We start from the raw sequence: 21,941 nt of genomic DNA, 5'->3' as shown, positions 1-21,941 counted from the left end.
TGTAGTGAGTCACGTGGGTACGTGTCACTTGTTGTATGACAAATATATGTGTATATATTTATGCATACTTTTCACGAGTTCTTCATTTTTCTGACTGTAAATGCCGTGCATTGAATTTAACAGAAATGTGAACGAGAGACGTTATTATCTTTGACCCATCAAATGAATGGAGTCATTTATTTTCAGAATCAAAGTTTAACATCAAACATTTACATTAATTTGGCAAAATATGAAAATAATAACAGACAGTTTCACAAATAATGAACTTCAAATCACTCGGCGGTGATTTGAGGACTTTGCTTCAGATATTTCTAAAATATCTGTACTGATTTTGTGAGAGAGAAGAGTTTAAGATGAAAGGAGATTATCTTACAGAGAACTATGTGAGGGAATTTAATCTGTTTGACCAGAAGTTGCACGCTCCGTCAGATCTCAGCTTTGCCCACGGTACACTTGGTCGAAGAAGAAGTTTTACCTTGTTGATGATCGATCACCTCAGTAAGAATCCTTTTCAACTGATATCAGCGTCTCCGTTGAGAACTGCTAAAATCCTTAGAGAGTCGTGCGTGGTTAGCTCAAACAGAAATTATAATTCCAAACGTCTCTGGATTCTCGGCAACTCCAAAACTCTCCATAACTCTAGTTCTCTTCTGAACTCCTTCAGAACTTTTCCATTCTCCATGGAATCTACTGCACTCTTTGGAACCGACTCCACTCTAGACTCGACTCTAGCCTGAAAGAACCGGGAAGTTGTCACATTTTAAATGAGTTTACTTCCGAGTTTACTTCAGAGCTTTCTGATTCGTGGATAGACCAGAAAGAGGAGTGATTTTGTGACGTAAGATGTTATCTAAGCCAAGGTCAGAGGATGAGATTGTTTTAACAACTGACAGAGAGATTATTGCAGGAGAGCAGACTTCGTGGAGTCAACTCTTGGTAATCTTCTGAAAAAGTTTAAACATGACATCTTTCTCGGTAAACATTTTAGTTGACCGAAAACCAACCTTTCACATACTTACGACTTGACTCATTTCAGACAGAAAATCAAGAAATGCATATTCAGGTGATTTCTTCTCTGAATGAGGAATAAAAATCATTACTTACTGTTTATGTAAAATAAAAATGAGTAGTTCTTTTCAACCTGTAAAGCATTGAGTGAACTAACACAATTTGATTATCAAAACATTTGTAAGACAGCAATGATTATAAAGAATTGTCTTTTCTGCTTGATTAATTCAAGAAAGAAAGTCATCAGATGGCCCAGACTTATTCAGATTAATGAAAATAACAGTCTCTGTCCATCTGGTAGATTTGAGGTCAGATAAGGGTCAGACCAGGTTCACTACAATACCTAACCCTAAACCCAACCATTACCAGTAGATAACTAACCCTAAACCTTACCATTACTAGTACATACCTAACCCTAAACTTAACTCATCCTAAATTTACACCTTAGTCCTAAACCTAACCCCTAACCCAGTGGTTCCCAACCCTGGTCCCTGAGGAACACCATCCTGCATGTTTTAGTTTCCCTGCTCCATCACACCTGATTCAGTGGTTTGATTACCTCATCCAGTTCTGTAAAAGCCTGTTAATCCCTCGTTCATTCAAATTAGTTGAGACAAAGCAGGGAAACAACTAAAACATGCAGGATGGTGTTCCTCAAGGGCCAGTGTTGGGAATCACTTAACCCATCAACGACACTTGAACTTTATGGGGACTGGGCTTTGGTCCTCACAATGCAGTATGTGTTCAAAAATGGTCCTCACAACGTAACATAAACAAGCACATACACACACTAACTATAGTGTTGACTTCTATTCATTTCTGTAGCCTAACCCTGACCCTGAATATAAACTGAAAATGAGGCTTCACTTTGTAAATGAACAAAAATGATATTAACAAAAAATTACAACATTTGACATTTTGGGCTAAACACGTAGGATCTTGAGTGGCACGTGTTATCTTGTGCCTCGTCTTTGACGCCCTACTCCCAACACGCCCTTTGATTGAAAAGATTCAGGGGAGTCCAACAAAGTTCAGTCAGGTCCTCTGCACGGTTTCTTTTAATTGAAACATTTTGTCTTTCATCCAAAAGACTTCATCAGTCCGAGGAGCCACAACAAACTCAGTCTTATAAATAGCACCTTACATAGCGGGGGAGAGGGTGGACTCCAGAAACCATCTTAGCACCATCAAACAGCAGAACAACTAACAGCAAAACCTGAATCATCAAGTAATGACCTCCAGTTGTTACAGTTTGAACTGGTTTTCCTCACTCAACAAGGATCTGAATAAAAGACAGGCTGACAATAGATTTAAAAATGTCTCCTTGAGTCTTTCAGTAAAGCAGAGCTTTAACTCAACCTCTCTCAACAGAAGACAGACATGAAAGAATAAATATATTTATATCTCACAGTAAACGCTCTGCAATAAATATGCTCGTCTTTTAAACTAGCTGTGGTCTCTCTGGGATTTTTTGAAAGTCTGTCCAAGTTTTTCTTGAGAGTTTACCTGTATTTTTACTTATGTAAATCCAGCACTCGTGCTCAACTCTGTTGTGCACAAATAAATAAATGGACAAGTTGAGGACAAAAGAAAAAACGTCAGGCTGAAAATCTGCAGCAAATGAACAATATCTTGACACAAGACCTGAGAGGTGCAACATCCTTTTGCTATCTTTAGTTTAGCTCTTTGGGACTCACCATGTTGAAGCTAAAATATTGTTTTGTGTGTCATCATTTGCATTTTTCCCGATTTGATTAAAGGAATTGAAACAAACTGTATCTATGAGACAGACTCCTAACAAAAAATGTTTAGGAGCCTTTTTTAAACCTCTGGCTGCCTGGAAATAAAATATAAAAAAAGAAGGGGGCAGCCTAAAGACTTTTGCACAGTAATTATTTTCTTTAAGTTTTTACATTCACTCTCAAAACGATCCAAACTTCCATTTTATTACTATTTCCGGCCCTTCTTTGGACGCACGCTTCTCCAGCTGGAGGGGGAGGATGAAGAAATGGAAGATATCTTGAAAGTGAGAAAGGGAATGAGGAGAGGGACAGTAAGTGAAAGAGGGGGGAGGGAGGAGGGGTATCCCTCCCCCATAAAAGTTAAAGGGCAGGGGAATCCCGATGGGAATACCTACAAACACACTTGTGTGCGCCGCTCACACACACAACACTTGCAGACACACGTTCACACACAAATCTGAGCAAACAAATTATACATTATTACATTATTAATTATATAAATTATGAAACCCCCCCAGACACACACACACACACACACACATACATAAAATCCCATCTCTGTGTCTTTCTCACACACATATTGTGTTTGAGCGGCCTTCAGAGCACTGTTGGATAATTACTGGTCAGATGCACCACTTCAGCACCGGACAATGCTGCTGGTTGCACTGGAGGACCGATGGGGGCAGCAGTGGTAGGGCTGGAGATGTGAAGAGAGACAGGGTGAGCATGGGTGAAAAGTGGAGGGGGGGGGGGGTGATTTAGATGAAAATACTTGCTTGCAATAAATAATGGGTTGATCATCAGTGGAATTTCAATGAGGTTTATTTTTAGAGAGCAACTCGTTCGTCCCGCTGCTTTCTCTGCTTTTGGCACTTTCAGTCCAATGCTGCTTGGCGGTGTGTCCACCAGCTCATCAGCAATTCTCCCTGAATAATGTCTGCTGGGTATGTGTGGAATAATTAATACTGCCATTATTGGTGGGTGGAGACAGCCTGTCAGTCATGCTGGTCAAGCGTGAAAAGCAGCATGTTTATCACCACTGACTGTTTCTATGGCGATAATAGACGGCTGGTGGATGTTAGGACTCATTCTTGCTGCTCACTCCTCAAACGTCCTGAATAAACCCATACACTCAGCTACAACTTAGAAAGATGCTTCATATATGACGAAATCAAACAGAATCGCATTCAGTCATGCAGACAAACAAGAATAGTTAAAAGTGAAAACAATTGTTGAACTACAAGTGTCCCCTTTCTTCTGCTGTTGAGCAAAAAGATGAGATGCTTGAAACACAGGCAGCTTAAATCAAATGTCTAAAATAATATGAGGATCATGAGAATAAGGTGTGTTATTAAGATTAAATGTGTTATTCAAGGTGTTATACAACATTATAGTCTGCCTGCTGGCAGGAAACACTCAGGTTTGAGGTTCGGGCGTCCTGTGAGCTGCTGAGCTCTGTAATATTTCTCCAGCACATATCTGATGTGTTTTCAGTTTGACACATGCACCTGCTGTGAAGTGCAGCAGTGTGTGAGTCTGACAAACGTAATTAATTTGCCAAAATGAAGTGAAACTGTCCTTTCTGTTTGTCAAATATCCTGCTGGAAAATATGTTTTCTATTTGTTCCTCTTTCTCCCTGAGATTACATGATTTGAAACAAACATAAAGACAACTGGACGAATAACTTCCTCCCTGCTGTGTGACAAATAAAATGTTACACATGGTGAAAGAATGGCTGCAAAAAAAACCAACACACATACAAATATGTTTTAAAGAAGGGCAAAACGCAGACAGAGTGAGACGAGCGAAGTTGCATTTTGCTCCAAAGTCTGCAGCTCTGTCTGAGCACATGAACACAGAGCTTACAGGAGATTAGGAAGCCGCCCTAATCTTATTTGATCCCACACACACACACTTTAAAGATTATACAAATAGACTCGCCCTGCATGGGAGAGCATGCAAACACACACAGCTCCCTCTTAACTCCTTCTTACCTTCAGTCACATAGTTGTGGTCAGGGAGGAAGCCGTGGTGGTTGAGCGTCGGGGTGGCGTCAGTGTCTTCGCCCATCAGCAGGGCTGGGGGGAGCGCCCGTCTCCGGTGGGCAGCGTGGTGGTGGCAGATTGGTGGTGGAGGGGGTGGTGGGGATGCCGGCCAGCACAGCGCCCATGCTGCTGCTCGCCGACGCCTCCTCAGCACAGGGGCACGCAGCCGAGCATCCTAATCTGAGGTGAGGATGGGAGGCGAGCAGGGGAGTGGGGCAGTCCCGAAGGAGAGACGAGCGCTTCTTGGGAGTCCTCGCAAATCCTGAGAGCCTGATGTGCACCTGTATGGAGAGGATCATTTGAAGGCATAAGCTTGCTTGGAAATGCCCACCCTGCAGTTGTTTTGGAAAATATGTGCTTGTTTCAAGAGAAGATGGGGTGGAAGAGATTGGGGGATGGGGGTGGGAGTGATGAGCAGAAGCTTTTTGGTTGGAGTATCTGCAGTGCTGCTGCTTCTGCAGTGAACTTAAATGCATGGACACACACAGACACCCCTGCACTGACATAGATGCACACTTACCTACAGTGTCAGCAGCTGGCAGGCCTAACCCTCCACTGGGGATCCTCCATAAATGACCTCCGCAGCAGGTCGGCGTCCCTCTGGTTTCTCTGCTGTTCCAGAACGAGGAGGAGGAAAACCCTGCTGGTCCTGCGCTCTGCTGCAGTCTGTGCTTCTGCGTATGAAATGAGAGGCAGAGTGAGAGGTAGGGAGAGGGGGAGGGAGAGAGGATCTTTCCTGCTGCGCTGGTACGTTCGGATGATGCATCAGTGCAGACCCCGCCCTCACAGAAAGCACAGCCAATCGTCCAGAGAACTGAGAGCAGCCTCACCACTGATTGTAGGTGATTAACTATGATGAAGCAGCAGAGTGGACGGGGAGGTGGGTGGTACAGTGGAAGCAGCGGAGTGTCCTAAAAGGTTCTGATTAATGAGAGAAGATGTGTTTTTTTTCCTTCTTCCTGGTGCTGAAGATGAACTACAGTGACAACCAGAGGATTCACCAGACATGACTGAGCCACAGCAAACACTGACACAGACTTTTCAACACAGCCTCATCCACAAGAAAATCTGCAGAGAGAAATCAAATAAAGTGTTTTAGGAATATCAACACAAACACTTTCTTACAGCTTGAAAAACAACATTGCAGTAAAAGGCTAAGATTTTACTGTAAGTTATTTATGATTTCCTGCTTTACTCCATGATAATAGGGGCCTAGATGGGGTAGAGGCATGTCAGCCGACCCAGGACTCGAAAGCCCCAGGCTCAATCCCCAGCCATTCCCACATGTCGTGGTGTCTCTGAGCAAGACACCCAATCCCCAATTGCTCCCTGGGTGCCTATAGCTGCCCACTGCTCCACCTGGGTGCATCCCACGTGCGATGGCTCAAATGCAGAGAACCAATTTTGCCAACATACAATGATGACAACACATAGCACTTTACTACAATGAACCCAGTGGTGTAGGCTACATGACACACAGGCATACAGAGTATACCCACTTCAAAGTGCCTGATACATGACATATCATTAGGCACGTGTCATTGATACGTTAAACAGCAGTTAAACGCTTCCTTAACAATCTATCTGTATGCAGCACTTGTTTATTACATTTGCTTATCCATCCAATTTTGTATAATTAATACTTCTGTACTTACTACTTAATACTTGATGGTATTTGAACATGTTTTGCTTTGATACCATTTTATAAATTCTATAACGTGTTTTAATACAAAGTCAACTGTTGTACAAAGTTTGTTGTACACTTGTTGAAATATAAGCATCAGAAAAATTTGGAAATGTTCAATATGCTTAAAAATCAAAATAAATTGACAATTACATTGTACTAACCAGTGTACTTTGGTTTCTAAGCACAGTATACGGACCGACAGCGGTAAAATTAGTTTTACGTTGGACATTTGTGCTCCATGGCTTCAACAGTGTCCAGTGAAAACGAACTTTACCGCGGTACTGTATACCCACTACAAAAATGTAGACTACACCACTGAACGAACCCAAGATGCATGGTTCTTGTCGAAGGAAGATAACTGGTTGACCAGCAGAGTTCAGAAAGTGTCTATAAAAACGTGCTCTCTAAAACTCTCTTTTGTGTTTGTGAACACAAAACAATCACGACATAATGTGTCAACTAGCTTCAGCGGCATAAGAGATTTGAACAAAATTTTGATCATGTTGTCTAATTGTCAACAAGAAAAATAAAAAAATAAAAGATATCAAATTACAGTTAAAACTGTATTTTTTCCTATGTTAAAACAAATGACCAATTTAAAAAAATTAGTTGTTTTGTATTGACTGGCCCAATTAAAAATATATATTTTATGTACCGTATTTTACAGATTATAAGGCGCGGTTAAAATCCTTTCATTTTCTCACAAATCAACAGTGAGCCTTATAATCAGGTGCACCTTATGTATTAATTCTGATTGTACTTACTGACCTCGAACCGATTTGATGTGGTACACGATGCTCAATAATCTGTCAAAATGTTTTAGTTTCGCTTAATGCACTTTATAATCCGGTGCACCTTATAGTCCAAAAAATACGGTAACGTAAAGGTCCATTAGGGCATTGCAAATTAGCTTAGGCTAAAACCACCCTTGTGTACTGTATTTAACACTAAACACTTAAACAACAAATAATATTACATTTGACAATGCATGGCTTCAAAACTAGGGTTGACAAATCATGCTTAACTATTTTTTTTACCTCCAGTACCAAGAAAAAGCAGGGTATTTGGTAGTTTTATTAATATTGATACTTTCAATAAAATAAAAAAAACAAAGTTGTGTTTTTTTAAAGCTGCTGTTAATCTGTTATATGACCAAGTGAATCATCTTAAACAAGTGATAATAATATATGATGTTTTAACTTATTGTATCTTTATTTATGAATAAAGCTCTTTGTACCTAGTATACTGTTCACAGTTGCTCATCACATTTTCCTTAAAATGATCAAAAATGACCGTTTACAAAACCACAGAGGCTTCGATTGGCGTGGCACTAGAGAGTGGCTGCCAGAGACAGGTGGTGCCGTCACTGCTGCCCCCAGGCTGTAACTATCCCTACCAGGGAACAAGAAGTGCCGTTTATCTTATGTACTTCAAGACAACCATCTTGCCAATTTGCACCCCTTTACTACTCACCAATCATAATCCACACTCCACAGCCACGTCTTCTTTAAATGTCCCCTGAAGGCCATATATCACACATTTAGAACAAATGCCCAAGTTCATTCACTCCTGGATCGAGGTACAGCTACTGTACCTGCATGTCTCATACTTACAAAATCAACTCTGCTTATTAAATATATTAAAGAGTTAATTGCCCCCCACACCCCCATTCATTTCTTAACAAGTAGTACATGAAATCAAAGTGTAGAGGCGAAAGTGTGTAACGTTACAAATATCTTTAATGTTTTCAGATTTGTTTTTATGTGCATGAATGTCCACAATGTCTAAATTTCTCGGTTTGAACGTCCTATTTATCTATTTAACTTTTTTTTTTAAATACCAAAGCAGGATGAGTTTGTCCATTTAAAAGTATTCATACTGACCAGTAAGCGATTAAATTGTGGCATTAGCTAAAATGAAAATAGACATTACTGCCAACAAAAACTTTTTTTGCAGACTGGACGTCAGTGTGGAGAAAAGCAAATATGAATATTCCTTGAAAGAATGCACATCGCCCATCACTTCAGGCTATTGCCTCAGACCAGGACCCTAAAAAGTCCCTCAGTTATTTAAAATTGTCCTGCTTTAGGTTGTTTCTTTAACCAGGCTGGAAAAACAACTAAAAGGAACATTTGATGGACATTAAAGTTAGGGGAACTCACTCAAGTAGCTAGTTAGCTACAAGTGTTTCAGCAAACACTTGTAGCTAACTAGGCATCAATGAATAACCAACCAGTTAGAAGCTGTAAAATATGAACAAATCAGAAGAAACACAATTAAACTTATATTAATTTTATTTTTTGCCATTTTACTTTATACTAAATTACTCCAAACCACAACCTCAAATATGTATCGGATCATTTTCCTCAATAAATAAATGACCAAGTATAGTATTTTAGTCTCATTTGTTTAACTGGGCTCTCTATCTACTTTTAGGACTTGTGTGAAAATCTGATGATGTTTTAGGTCATACTGTATTTATGCAGAAATATAAAGATTCTAAAGGGTTCACAAACTTTCAAGCGATGCTGTAGATATATCTTCATGTACAGTTGTGTGTGTGTGGGGGGGGGGGGGATACATATAATACAAACACCGTAATTTTATTTATTGTGGTGTATTTTGAAATTTACCTTAAGAAAAACTGCACAACTCAAATTTACACATAAAAGGTGTTGCAGAACCGAATTGAATAACATATATTTCTTATTATTTACCTGTATTTACAGACATTTAGAAAATTATACTTAGAAAGATGAAACTTGTCTCTACTGGTATTGGCTAATCGTCTTCTCAACAGCAGGTCAGGTTTGTGTAATGGAAACCTAAAAATAGTCAAATATATAATATTATTTTACACTGTGTAAATCATAAATTATTTAATAATTTGTGCAAAATTTTAGCATGACTCAGCATAGAGATGCACCCTGTATAGCAATATATGCCACAGAGGCTACTATCTGTGAGCCAATTCAATAATTAACAGTGGTTGGCTTTATAGGCTCATTTCAATTTTAAATGGTTACATTATTAGTTTTAATTCTGGTCGGATCACATTCACATTGAGGTAATTAAAATCAAATCTGCTGACTTGAGAAATGAGACACGTTTTCCTTTTAGCTCTTTGGTTGGTACAACTGATGCACACAACTTTGTGGCATTTTTTTAATTTTTATATACATTAGAAACCGTATATGATTCTAATATTATATGACTATTTCTCAGCTAAATACTGTTAAATTATTATTTGAAAATATGAATGCTTCTGTTAACTTATTTTAGATATGAATGTTTCTGTTCAGCGCCCTGAGACGACTTCTGTTGTGACTTGGTGCTTTATAAATAAACTGAATTGAATTGAAAATCAATAATGAGCTTTACATTTGTTTTGCATAATCAGCCCTTACTGTTAGATATTTTACTAATTTCTACAACAATGCTAAATCCAGACGCTTGCCCTCTTTGGTTATGGCCGCCACTGCTATGCGGTGAATCATGTCACTTGATCAATGCACCCTCTTGTTTTTAACTTTATGCTATCGTGGTCCACTAATAACGTGATATGCTGACATGTTAGCATCAGTACATCCTCATTACACTTTTAAACAATTGCTTTTTGTATCAAGTATTGAAGTATATCATTAACTGAACTTTTAGCTCTGGTTTGTCCTACAGAAACTGCTGAAAAATGTTAAAATAGTAGCTAAAAAATAAGCTAAGGCTGCAGGATATTTTCTTTTACACCACTGAGTGAAAATGCAAAAAACAAAAAACTTCTTGGCACTTGGGTCTTCTTTTACTGTAAACAATTATCACGCTGCCAAGAGATGACATATCAAATTAGGCAAAAAGTTGAGAGTTAAATGAATACAGATTTAAATGTTTTTCACACAAAAACTCACACTTGCCATGTTGTCTGCGTGTAAAATCTTAACATGAAACTCTATAAGACTACAATCACTGCGGCCGCCACCTTCATGTGCCAGGTTTGTTGCCAGGTTTGTTCAGGTACAGTAAATCCAGTTCTGCTTGTCCTTGTTAACCTGCCCTGACCTTGCCTGGGTGGCAGCAGACTGGCTCCTGTAGAGAACGGGTCATTCAGGCGTGGAGACTTGGCTTTGGACCATCCTGTTACCTTGGAGACAGCAGGCGTGACCACCCACCATCCCCTCCGTGATCTGGGCCCCTTGCCCTGTAATAAATCTGAACTGTTTCTGTCCTCTCGTCGTCTTCAGCGCAGGGGGTGGACTCTGGCATTTTTTATCTTCATTTAAGATTTAATAAGAACGCTCAACATTTCATAAGGCTGCAGTCTGAGAAAGATATTATTTTGTCACCGGGCGCCAAATATATTTTGGTCCATGTCTGTGTCGCTTACCAAAATATCTCATGAAACACTGGATGTGTCTTTGTTTGCAGTAAGTAATCAATGAATGTACATCTATAACTGGCTAACCTTTGAAGCTAATAAGGTTCAGGAAGGCTGCCACAGCCAACCGATGTAAAAAAAATGGCTACAAATCTGTTAATTTAACAGGTATTGACCTAAAGTCTGGTGTAATAGTAGCTGAGATGTATCCCCAGCACATATTTTGAGCACGAACAGATTGCACTAAATCTTTGTTTACAGTCTGCCATCACCTATTTGGAGTCAACCGTGTCCGTCTGTTATATCATGAATCATGAAAACATCTCCCAAACCACTGGACAGATTTTGATTAAAGGAAGTGATCAATGACTGTCTCTCTACAAGTGAGGAAAATTTGGAGCCAGCCCATTTCAAGAAGGTTGCCAAGTGGCCTTGGAAAAACACAAAAATGGCTATAATTCAGTCAGATTTACAAATATTGTGCTAAACGTTGGTGTGGCTATAGCTGACAATCATTCACAACACATACAACTGTTACACATTGCATGAGATCTTTGCCTAAAATTTTAGTATTAACTGTTGGGGTCAACTCTGTTAGCAAAACATGTCATGAACCTTCGGTGTGGATTTAACGAAACTCGTGAGTTTTGCATTAGATTTTACCTTGTGGATTCAGGCAAACTTTACCATTTGTTTTTACATGCACTTACAAAAGGCACCGGACTCTGAAACCCCAACCAGGATCGGGCCCACACCTCAAACTAAAACGGACAGTGATCGTCCTCGTTCATCACAGGCGAACGAAGTGTCCGTTCACATGCAGCAACACTTGTGTGTCTGCCCGTGCTGACCTGGTGCCGCTCTTTCACTCCACCCCCACTTCTCGGTGCAGACGCAGGGTTGCTTAGCAACCCATCAGCAGCCTATGGAGAAGGTACGGTCTCTCACACGCACATTTACAGAGCACCCAGTAAAATATACTGTAAGGAGACACAAATAACGCCCCCACCACACACTAACCTTCACAAGAGATGCAGACTTTAAAGCTGAGAGCTGTACCATCAGCATTGTGAGCCCCTCACTGAAGGATTTACACTTTTACAGGTTCTCACTGCAGACCACAAAAGAAAACATTAAAAAAGCATCCTGAACTATAAAAAGGATGTCGTTCGAAAGAGTTTGCTCCAATAGGTTTCAAGATATTTTAATGTGCAATTCTGAAATGCAGGTATGCACTCAGTGTAAACAAAGCCCTTGGCTGAATCCATTACAAAAAACACAAAGAAGTTTGAGTCACGTCCTTGACCTACAAAAGACTGCAAACAAAGATAGTGGAGTGGGACAAGCCTGGACTCAAGGAGAAGACGTTTAGGTGGAAATATATGAGTGGATCTGCTGCTAAACGTGAAAGAAAAGAAAAAGCGAGCAAGACGACCGTCTAAAATAAAGACAGGGGATCAAGCAGGGCGGTGGAGGGCCTGAAACAACAGAGCTCAGTATTTAAACACACCTTTTTTTTTTTTTACAAAATTTCTGCTAGACTGGAAAGTTTAGTTAGAATGTTTATTTTAATCTATAGCTCAGGACATTTATAACTTGAATTTTCATTTATCTTTAGTCAGAGAAAATGCTTATAATTAGTCTCTTAGATTAGATTAGGCACGTCGAGGGTTGGTCCTCCATGACAGCAAATTCCAGTCTGAAATGTCGAAAGAGCAGCGTTCTGTAAGTTCCCCGTACAAATCTATCACATTGGTGATATTTCCCAGAAAAAAAGGGTGAAACACCTCATTTTCAAGTGCATCGTTTTAAAACCGCATTTGCATATTTTCCTAAACGAATTCATGGAAATGATTAAACGTCTGGACCCCAAACAACACTTCCACGCCAAGAACATCGCTGACCTATTTTCATACACGTGGACTCTTTCACAGGTAAACAACGGTAGTTGGCAGCTTTTGACAGAAATATTTTTAATTTAAGGTACATCGACGATCAAAATAAGAACAAAATCTGCACATTTTGTTTCTTACGTTGTGTATTGCTACTGTATGTCTTGATGACATTGCAGTGAACACAGCCAGATGAAATCAGCATTTCTAACAAGTAAAAAAAAAAAAACTTCACAAGATGCAAGTTAAACGCTCTGCAGCCTAACACTAGTAGCATGTTAGGCGAGAGCTTAATTCAGTCAGCAGACAATGGATCAACCAGTACTTTAGGCAGCAGAATAATTCCCTGATAGGGTGGGGGGAGTTGCTCCAGTACACTAATGACACCCAACATGAAACCACAGCCTCTAGGGTGTTGGTGGGACTGGGTGGATTATGAACAACCTTTGGGCAACTCTAATCCCTTAGAGGTCCCAGCACGCACATTAAAAGTATCTGATTACAACCACTACATGTATCAACACAGAAAAGCCCAAAATCCATCCATTATCTTTACCCGCTTCTTCCTTTTCGGGTTATGGGATCACTGGTTCCCAAATCCAGCAGTCACTGTGCGAGAGGCGGGACCACCTTGTTTGTCTCTATAATGCCCCTTTTGCATAATGCACAATAAAAATAATGCATAAGTATCCCATCACAGGAACACATAGACAAACAACCTTTCAAGGGACAGTTTAGAGTTACCAATCAGCCTAACATGCATGTTTACAGTCTGTGGGAGGAAACTGGAGTAAACCCATGTATGCATGGAGATAATATGCAAACTCCACCCATAAAGGTCCTGGGCCAGGATTTGAACCAGCAACCTTCTTGATGAGAGGCAACAGTTCTACCAGCTGAGCTGCTCGAGGGTGCAATAACACAACTCGATACACTCCCGCTGTGGTCCGCCCTGTCTGATCGTGTTCTCCTCTGGGAGTAAGCTGCTTTGACCAGAAAGGAGATTACGTTCAGCTAAATATATACATAAACTAAAACGTCTTTTTAAAATCTGTGCATAGATTAACACTGCAATCTGACCTCATACTTTCATTGAATACAGTGAACGAGTGCATTTTAAAAGGTCTGCGGGAACCTACAGCTTTACTCAGTGGGGAGCATCACCATCAAACTTTACATCTCGTTGTCCACTCAGATTAGGCTTTTTCCTCGTGCATTCTTAACTTGGGTCATTTTTGTTTTACTAAGCAGAAAAATCCACAGGGAGACACACACAGGTGACCTTTGAGGGGGAGGGGAGGTCATTTGATGTAATCTGTCTGTTAGCAAAGCATGGACTCAGCAGCCGAGGGAATACATGCACAGAGTCTGTGACCGGGGCTTGTCCAGCAGCGGAGACTGTGTGGGACAGACAGGGACAAAGACATTTTCAGTCCTGTAAATTAAAACAGTCTGAAGTTCAGCTGAAGTTAAGACGTTTGAGCAGATGTTCTTAAACAGATTTCTGCATTTAAAGAAAAATTTAATCTAAGGGTTTCCATCACAACCTGCAGTGGAGGAATATTTAAAAAAAGTAGATTCTAATATTTTAATCAGCTCTGAGGGAGCGCTGTTTCAAGCTAATTATTGGGCACGATATGATTACTCAGCATTAGGATGTAATGTTTCCTTTGATGTTAAGAACAGAAATAATTACAAGGACTGACTAAAAAAAAAAAACGTACGACAAAATTCCAAAGGTTTACAACTTTTAAGATAATTGTAACAAAGGGAATCAAAGTTTAGGCTGACTGGTAACTCTAGGTGTGAGTGAGTGAATGGTTGTTTGTCTCTGTGTCCCTGTGATGGACTGGACACCTGTCCAGGGTGTCCCCCGCCTCTTGCACAGCGACTGCTGGATATGAGCACCGGTGACACCTGTGACTCAAAAAGGAAGAAGCAGGTGGAGATAATAGATGGATCAAACTTTTACACTAACATTTTGTGTAATTCAACTCACATTTTCATTTTGCTCAACAAGTACACACTTAAAACCAACTCATACATGAAGGATCAAAGGAATCCATCATATATACAAATAAATTAAATAATGTATTTCACAAGTACTGTAGTATCAACAGGGTAGCTGGAGGCCAAACTATTTGTTTGTTTGCACTGCCCCCTAGTGTCTGTCAAAAACTGGTGCAATAATGGCAATTTTATCTTTTTAGTTTACTTTGTGCATAGAACTGTGCTTTCAAGCATTATTATTATTATTTCAATTTCACAGCACAGTAAACAAACAAACAAACAAACAAAAAGACTGGAAACCTTCACAGGGACACCATCCCACTCCTACTGGCATTACACCACTGCTCCAGGTTTATCCAGTTGTTCTAGTTTATGGAGAGAAAATATAAATAATAAAAAAATAACATTAAATGTAACAGCTGCTTTGCAAAATATGTAGCTATTTTTTTTTTTATCTCAAAGGCGAAAAAATCATCACAAAGAATACAATATCACCTTGTACTTTGCATTCTGTGACAAACACCTGCACGCGTGAAAATCCAGATGTGTTTGGAGTTATCAGTGTTTGTGGACGAGAGGTTACAGCTGGTGTCTGATGAGAAACATGAGCGCGCTCACATGTATGGAAGACAATTTGGGCCAAGGTGGGAAAAAAGTCAAAATTATGAAGAAAAATGAAGCTAGATATCAGAGTTTAATCTCAGAATTCTGATTTTTTTCTCATAAATCTGAGAAAAATATATTTTATTTTCCCCATGACCCTGATACTTCTGAAATTAAAGTCAAAATTCTGACTTTTTTCCTACAAATTCACACAGAATAATCACAAATTCTGAGATTAAAGTCAGAATTCAGGAAAATAAAAATCTATTGTGGGTCTAATCCTCTTCCTTACGAAACATTCAGAAACATTATGAAACTCCAAAACAAAACTTTTGTTTGTTCGCAGTGAATTAAAGTTTGTAGTGCGATAAAGGCAGAAACATTTTAAAATTGAACACAGGTAGACAACAGAAAAAAACTAGTTCAAAGTTTTGAGGGATTTTTTTCCCCTTATCAATCTGCAAAAATAATAATAATAATAAAATTCCAACGTTTTTCCATTTTTTTATTTTTGCAAAATAAAACATTAATAAACATCCTCCAAGAGTGATAATTGCATCTTTCTCCCAGACATTATAGACATGGAAATCTAAAACCAACTTCATTCTACAGCAAACTTCAATGTTCTCACTTCAAGTAATAAAAACACACCAAGAGCTGATGTTGAAATTACAAAACAAAGATGACGACTTTTTTTTTCACATCAGCAACCAACATTTCTTAATCATATCTAATTGTTCACAGTACATTAGAACAGAAAGTTATCCGTTTATAGAGTAAACTAAAACTCAACATTTACTCCAAACTAGAAAATAAAATCAGGGCAAATACATTTACCGTACATCACACTGACCATCGCTCATAGTTCCATGGCTGCCTGTCATCAATTTAAAAACAAATCAGTTTCTTTTCCTTGACTTGTTCTGCAAAATAAAAACGTTTTTAAACAGCATTTGGGCCCATGTCCGGCTCCGGCTGATCGTCCGTGTAGTACGGCTCTCCTTGGTGGACTCTGTGATTGTGCACCCTCAGGTTCCCCCTGTGGGCAAATCTCTTTCCACACTCGGCGCACGCGAAGGGCCTCTTCCCCATGTGAACATCCCGTTGGTGGGCCCTCAAGTTTCCGCTGCGAGCAAAGCGTTTACCGCACTGAGCGCAGCCAAACGGCCGCTCCCCGGTGTGCGTGCGAGTGTGCACGGTCAGTTCAGATGGCGTGAGGAAGCTCTTGTCACAAAACTGACAGGGGTGCAGCCTGACTCCCGTGTGCCGTAAAAGGTGTCTGCGCTGATGGGAGGGGTAGGTGAAACACTTTGTGCAGTATGGGCAGGAGTAAGGGCGTCCATTACCGCCGCTGGAAGCTGGAGGGGGGACCAGAGTGTTTAACTGTCGCACAGCGAGCGACGGGGAATTCAACTGCGCTCGCAGAGGGTCTCTGTTAGCCAAGCTCGTCATCCGCCGTGTGTGACTGACAGAACTTCTTGAAGCTCTGTCAGCCCTCGTTTGCCACGCCGTTTCACCAGAGGAGGCTTGAGGGTGGTCTGGATGAGCCCCCCTCGGCCCCATATCCTGACTCTGCTCTGAGTTCTGGTTTTCCGACTCCTGGTTCAGGAAAGAAAAAGAGCTATCGTCACCTTCGTTGCTGGTTTCGTCTGATCTGTAACCAGGTCGGAAGCACGACGGGTCCACCTTGGTGCTGCTGCTAGCTGCAGCAGAACAGTCTGTACCATCCGTCTGCGGGTTCTCCATACCCGACGCATTACCTCGAGTGGTGTCCAGTCCTGGTAACCACTCTCCTGGTTGAGGTAGGTTCGGCTCAGTCCGAGGAGAACAACGACCGCTCTGGGAGATGGAGAGAAAAGGAGCAGATGCTTGATCTTGGAGGGTGCTGGGGTCTGCACCGTGACCGCTGGGATTCCAATTAGATACTGCAGAAAAATAAGGAAAACTAATATTTATACAGTTTCATCAAACGACCAACAAGTTATGTCTTGCTTACATAAACAAACTTGCAAACAGTCAGTGTGACTTTCTTACTTTTGGTCCTAGCTTGTGTAGCAGAAAGACCGTCATTTTCCCCATCATCCCCAGTAAGGTTTCCCTCTGTGGCTTGGGTTGTGACAGACAGAGATCCAACGTGCTGTTCAGAAATATAATACAAAATGTTTAAGATTTTAAATAGGTAGAAGTAAACTAAGAAGTATGAATCGATATCAAAAATCCTAACAATTTAATTGCTAAGAAAAAGATCTGACCTCGTGTTTTACAGGAGCTCCATCCTGCCCCACAACCTCCTCTTTCAGCATGCTCAGTACGTTCTCCGAGTCCGAATCAGTAGCCACGTCCTTTCCTACATTTGGTCCTATTTGTGCGTGGGGGAAAAACAGATATCAGTGCAATCCCTGCTGCTATTTCTGTAACTACTTTGTCAAGATAATCACAGAACTAAAAGCCGGAGCAAAATGGGAGAAAACGTCTGAGTACTTAAACATTAACATTTGTTTCAAGACTTTTTTTTTTTATATAATCTCTATAAAACACCTCAAAATCAACAAGTGACTGTGAAATAGTAAGCAATAGTTTATTTATATATGCTTTTCTCCACATAAAAATCTAAAAATGCTTCACAGTAAAAAAAAAAAAAAGGTTAAAAGTACAAATACATTTGTGTTTTGCTCTCTTTGCTCATCAAATCTCCTGTCGCTCTATATAAAATCTTATATAAGTAATAAGCAAGACAGATCAAACATTAATCGTCGTTGCAATATCAATATTGCAAAGGACTGCAAATAAATCGTTACATTTCAGGTTCTGTTTGCTAACAATATATTTTGATTCTCACTGGACTTGATGTCCACACATGGTGAAGGAGATAGTGATGACAGAAGATAAAGTGAGGAAAATGTTGGTTTACATCATAAAAGTGTCTAATATTGTGCAGCCCTATACAAAATTAATAGGCGATTGTAAAATTTAAAAAATCAGAAATGCTTTTAAACATTACACTTTCCTCGTAAAAATAGGAATTGTTTTACAAATAAAGAAGTTTATTTTTACTCTCTTTACTCATCAAACCTATTCTATCCATGCATTTTACACTTTATATAATTAATTAGCTCCCTCGATAATAATACTGAACAACTGACAAGAACATTGCACTAAGCCACATCTGTGATATGTTTATTGCTGCTGCACTATGTGGCTGTATCATGTATGTCTGCATTCACCTTATAATCTAGCCGTTTTACTTTTTTTGCCATCTTATTTTAAATTGTAAAAAAAAAAAATAATCTGTATGCCTTTTATAACTGTCCATTGTCATCATCATTCTTTGTTGAAATCAGGTCTCTCTTGTAAATGAGTCCTCGAGGCTCAATGGGATTAACCTGTCTAAATAAAGGTTGAATGTCATTTATCATGTATGTCACATACGCATGTCACTACCTTACCATCATAATTCAATTAATCTCAAATGTCACTGTGCAATAACCTGTCACACAACCTTTGTAGTATGTTAGTTATGTGCAATATATATCATGTGCATTTAAGCTTATATTACCAACTGTGAAATACTTATTTATACAAACTAATCCTAGTTGTACCATTATACTCTACCATGTTGTTGTTTACTATTTCTCTTTGAACCTTGTAAATATTATATTTTGTTTTTCACTTTTTTGGTACTTTATTTTATGCACTTATTGCATTCTTTAGTATTTCTTGTTTGTTCTTTTGTTTAGTGTGTCAAATTGGTTCTCCTCATCCTGAACATTTTGTTGCACTGCTGACCTCGTGTTAACCTGCATGTGACTAATAAACAACATCACTTTGGTTAACAGCAGACAAAAACTATTCCATAATAAAATCATAAAATATAGCATGAACCAGAGGAACCAAATTCTCACTTTTGCCTTCCTGATCACTTGTCAAACTTTGCCATCCCAACATTTGCATTGCAGTAGACCCACAGTGTGCATGCAGTCCAAATACCTGATCCAGGCTGTTGCCTCGTGTTGCCTCCTGCTGACTCCTCTCTGCCCTCGCTCCCTGCACCCTCCGCTTTCAGCCTCCTCTCCTGTTTCTCCAGTCTGCACCGGAGGACGGAGATCTCCTCGGTTTTCTGTGCCAGCTCCGCCTGCTGATCGCACAGGCTGCTCTCGAAGATCTTGGCGATCTCGCACACGGCTGCAGCCAGCAGGGAGTCCATGACGGTGGCCAGCTGAGCGTGGAAAGCACTCCTGACAGACTCCATGTTTCTTTGTTTGAAATATACAGCATTAAAGTCTTACTGTTGTCCGAGCGAATGGCCTCTTGAGGGAGTAAACTGAATCTTCTACCCAGCTTTCATGCTACATTTCTAACTTAACGACAGTTTTCAGCAGCCAAGCAGTAAATTTCCTCCTATCGCTCAGCAGTCCTTTTTTCTCGGGATGTTAACAGAACAGCGATTACAATACAAAGCCATCTGAGGCAACCAGTTTGCACTACTAACATAAAGAATAGTTTAGGGAGTTAAAAAAAAAACGTGACAGGTAGTGTTCGGTTCTACACGTTACCTCTGAATAAAATGTAAACAAGGACCTCAACGAAGTGTAAGCTAGCTCCTTTCGGCTAGCACTGACGCTTAATATGTAAACGTTAGAGAAATAACTGGAAAAATAGATCAATAATGGAGCCGGTTGGAAAGGTAGTGGGCCAAGAATATCCACTGACCAACAATGGAGCAGTGAAACAAGCTTAAACTCAGGAAAAAAGATAATCTTGCTAGCAGGTGGGCACGCACCTGTGTGAGGAACGGAAATCTCGCGATAACTGAAAGATCGGCTGCATACAAAGGCGGGCAATCATGCTTTTTGTCAGCCTGTTTCAGTCTGCCACTAATGAACCTTTAAACTAACTTTACTGAAACTCGCAGGGGAAAAAAAGTCATTATGTGTATATCTAACTGGTTAACGAGTGGAGTAAACCTAACTGAAGATAATCAAAACTAATCCGTCGTAAATCAACATTAACAAACACAAAAACTCTCCTGATGCATGCTCAATAATCCAGGTAGAAAAATCCAAAAAAGTTCAATCTGTTCCTCTGGACAAACACAAACTGTTTTAGACACTACTGCGCATGCGTATATTGGTGCACCACGCCCACAAATAATTTCCCCGGTTTTTTTTTTTTTTTCCAGTCTGTTCTTGGTCCAATACATCTGCTTTTTATTGACTTATATAAAAATGTGTTATTTACATGTATTGGTATTTCAAGTTGTGGTAGCGATATGCAATGACAGCAGAGCACAGCTAAAACTCATCTAGATCCCAAAGCATCTCAAAAGACTGTGCATGCACATTACTAACGGCAATAACGGTTAAAAGAAGATCAATATTTACTTCAGGTTTAGAGTGGTAGTAGCTGAGACTAGTGCTGAAATATATTTTTCACTTAATAATTTCAATAAAGGACTAACTTGACAGCAAAACGTGGAGCTTTATTACAGAAAATCTGGACAGAGATATGGCAAATCCCTCGTTTGTGAAGTTGAGGAGTACATATCTCCCAAACTTGCGTCGTACATCTATTTCACGCATACTCATGCAGGCAAAATGCTTTCCACATCACATTTTGGGTGTAACTGGGACCTTGAGTACACAATTTCATTCCACCTCAGGTACCACGTGATGCAAATGACAACGAAACTTGGAACTTGAACATTGAACTGAGCAGAATAGCAACCCCAAATTTGAGCAAGAATTTGACACATCTACTTGTTAGAACTTTTGATTTAAATCACGTCTGCACTTTTTTGGAAATAAAACGGTAATCAGTTCACGTGAGTTTTCTTTAGGTGCACCTTGGTCAAACTCAGTACATTTTCCAGGACCATTGGAACTTGTGGCTTTCTCTATAAGACTTATTTTGGAAAAAATGTTTCATGGTACTTCCAATGCCCCACACACACATACTGACAACAGATTGTGGCACCAACTTTTAGCAAAATATTTTATAATCTACCAGAAAGATTAGATGTACATCCTCAACAGATTAGCATTTGGAATCAACACAAATCAAGAAGGCTGGATAAGCTAACCAACATTAGTCGACATTTAAATTAATATAACTGTCAACTTAAGAGATGAGCAAAAAACCGATGTAGTAGTTTTCACACAGATACTCTAAGCCTGACATCTCGCAATATGCTTGAGATTGTACGTAATTTTGTAGGTTCGACTGAAATGGCAATAACTGCAATAATTTCATTATATTTTTCATAAAACTATCTTATATTTAAAAGGGTCTGACATGCATTTCTCAAAGTTTTGGTAAATTTTCAATTTATCAATAAAATACGCAATACAGTGGACAGTAATTTAAGTTTATATATGTTTAATGACTTTTCAAAAGAAGCACAAAGAAAGAAAATGTCAAATGTCAGAAAATATGCAAAATATTGGAAAAAATGATTTGCTCTGAAATATACAAGCTCAGCACAGTATTAATAAAATATATAAACCATTTTCACACAAGTTAAAAACCTTATAATATGCTTTAAACATTATAAGCGTAAACCAGACACAAGTGCAAAAGGAATTAAT

The 21,941-nt window shown here is 39.6% G+C and overlaps 2 protein-coding genes across 2 annotated transcripts in view; both read right to left on the bottom strand.

The window, feature by feature from the left end:
- LOC119408454 (serine/threonine-protein phosphatase 2A 55 kDa regulatory subunit B gamma isoform) overlaps positions 1 to 5,489 on the bottom strand; it is a 39,579-nt gene extending 34,090 nt beyond the window's left edge. The window contains exons 1-2 of the mRNA XM_037675280.1: positions 5,317 to 5,489; positions 4,746 to 5,077 (exon numbers count right to left, since the gene is read on the bottom strand). Coding sequence (XP_037531208.1) covers positions 4,746 to 4,821 — 76 coding nt within the window. The 5' untranslated portion in view covers positions 4,822 to 5,077; positions 5,317 to 5,489. The remainder of the gene's footprint in view (positions 1 to 4,745; positions 5,078 to 5,316) is intronic.
- Positions 5,490 to 16,199: 10,710 nt separating this feature from the next.
- On the bottom strand, positions 16,200 to 19,690 carry LOC119408697 (zinc finger and SCAN domain-containing protein 2-like). The gene is made up of 4 exons (XM_037675538.1): positions 19,345 to 19,690; positions 17,610 to 17,716; positions 17,392 to 17,494; positions 16,200 to 17,282 (listed from the first exon to the last, which is right to left on the bottom strand). Exons 1-4 carry the CDS (start codon positions 19,604 to 19,606, stop codon positions 16,300 to 16,302), a joined length of 1,455 nt encoding a protein of 484 aa, XP_037531466.1. The 5' UTR covers positions 19,607 to 19,690; the 3' UTR covers positions 16,200 to 16,299.
- Between the last annotated feature and the right edge of the window lie 2,251 nt (positions 19,691 to 21,941).

Source organism: Nematolebias whitei, chromosome 4 (assembly GCF_014905685.2).
Source record: "Nematolebias whitei isolate Nwh7 chromosome 4, NemWhi1, whole genome shotgun sequence".
In the NCBI taxonomy this organism is placed as follows: Eukaryota; Metazoa; Chordata; class Actinopteri; order Cyprinodontiformes; family Rivulidae; genus Nematolebias; species Nematolebias whitei.
The sequence above is the reverse complement of the archived record's forward strand: the minus strand, read 5'-3'. Positions and strand labels throughout refer to the sequence as shown.

Coding starts and splice junctions, on each gene's coding strand:
- LOC119408697 (XM_037675538.1), bottom strand. CDS start 19,606: ATGGAGTCTGTCAGGAGTGCTTTCCACGCTCAGCTGGCCACCGTCATG. Junction 17,495..17,609: donor GAGCTCCTGTAAAACACGAG/GTCAGATCTTTT, acceptor ATTTCTGAACAG/CACGTTGGATCTCTGTCTGT. Junction 17,283..17,391: donor TACACAAGCTAGGACCAAAA/GTAAGAAAGTCA, acceptor ATTTTTCTGCAG/TATCTAATTGGAATCCCAGC.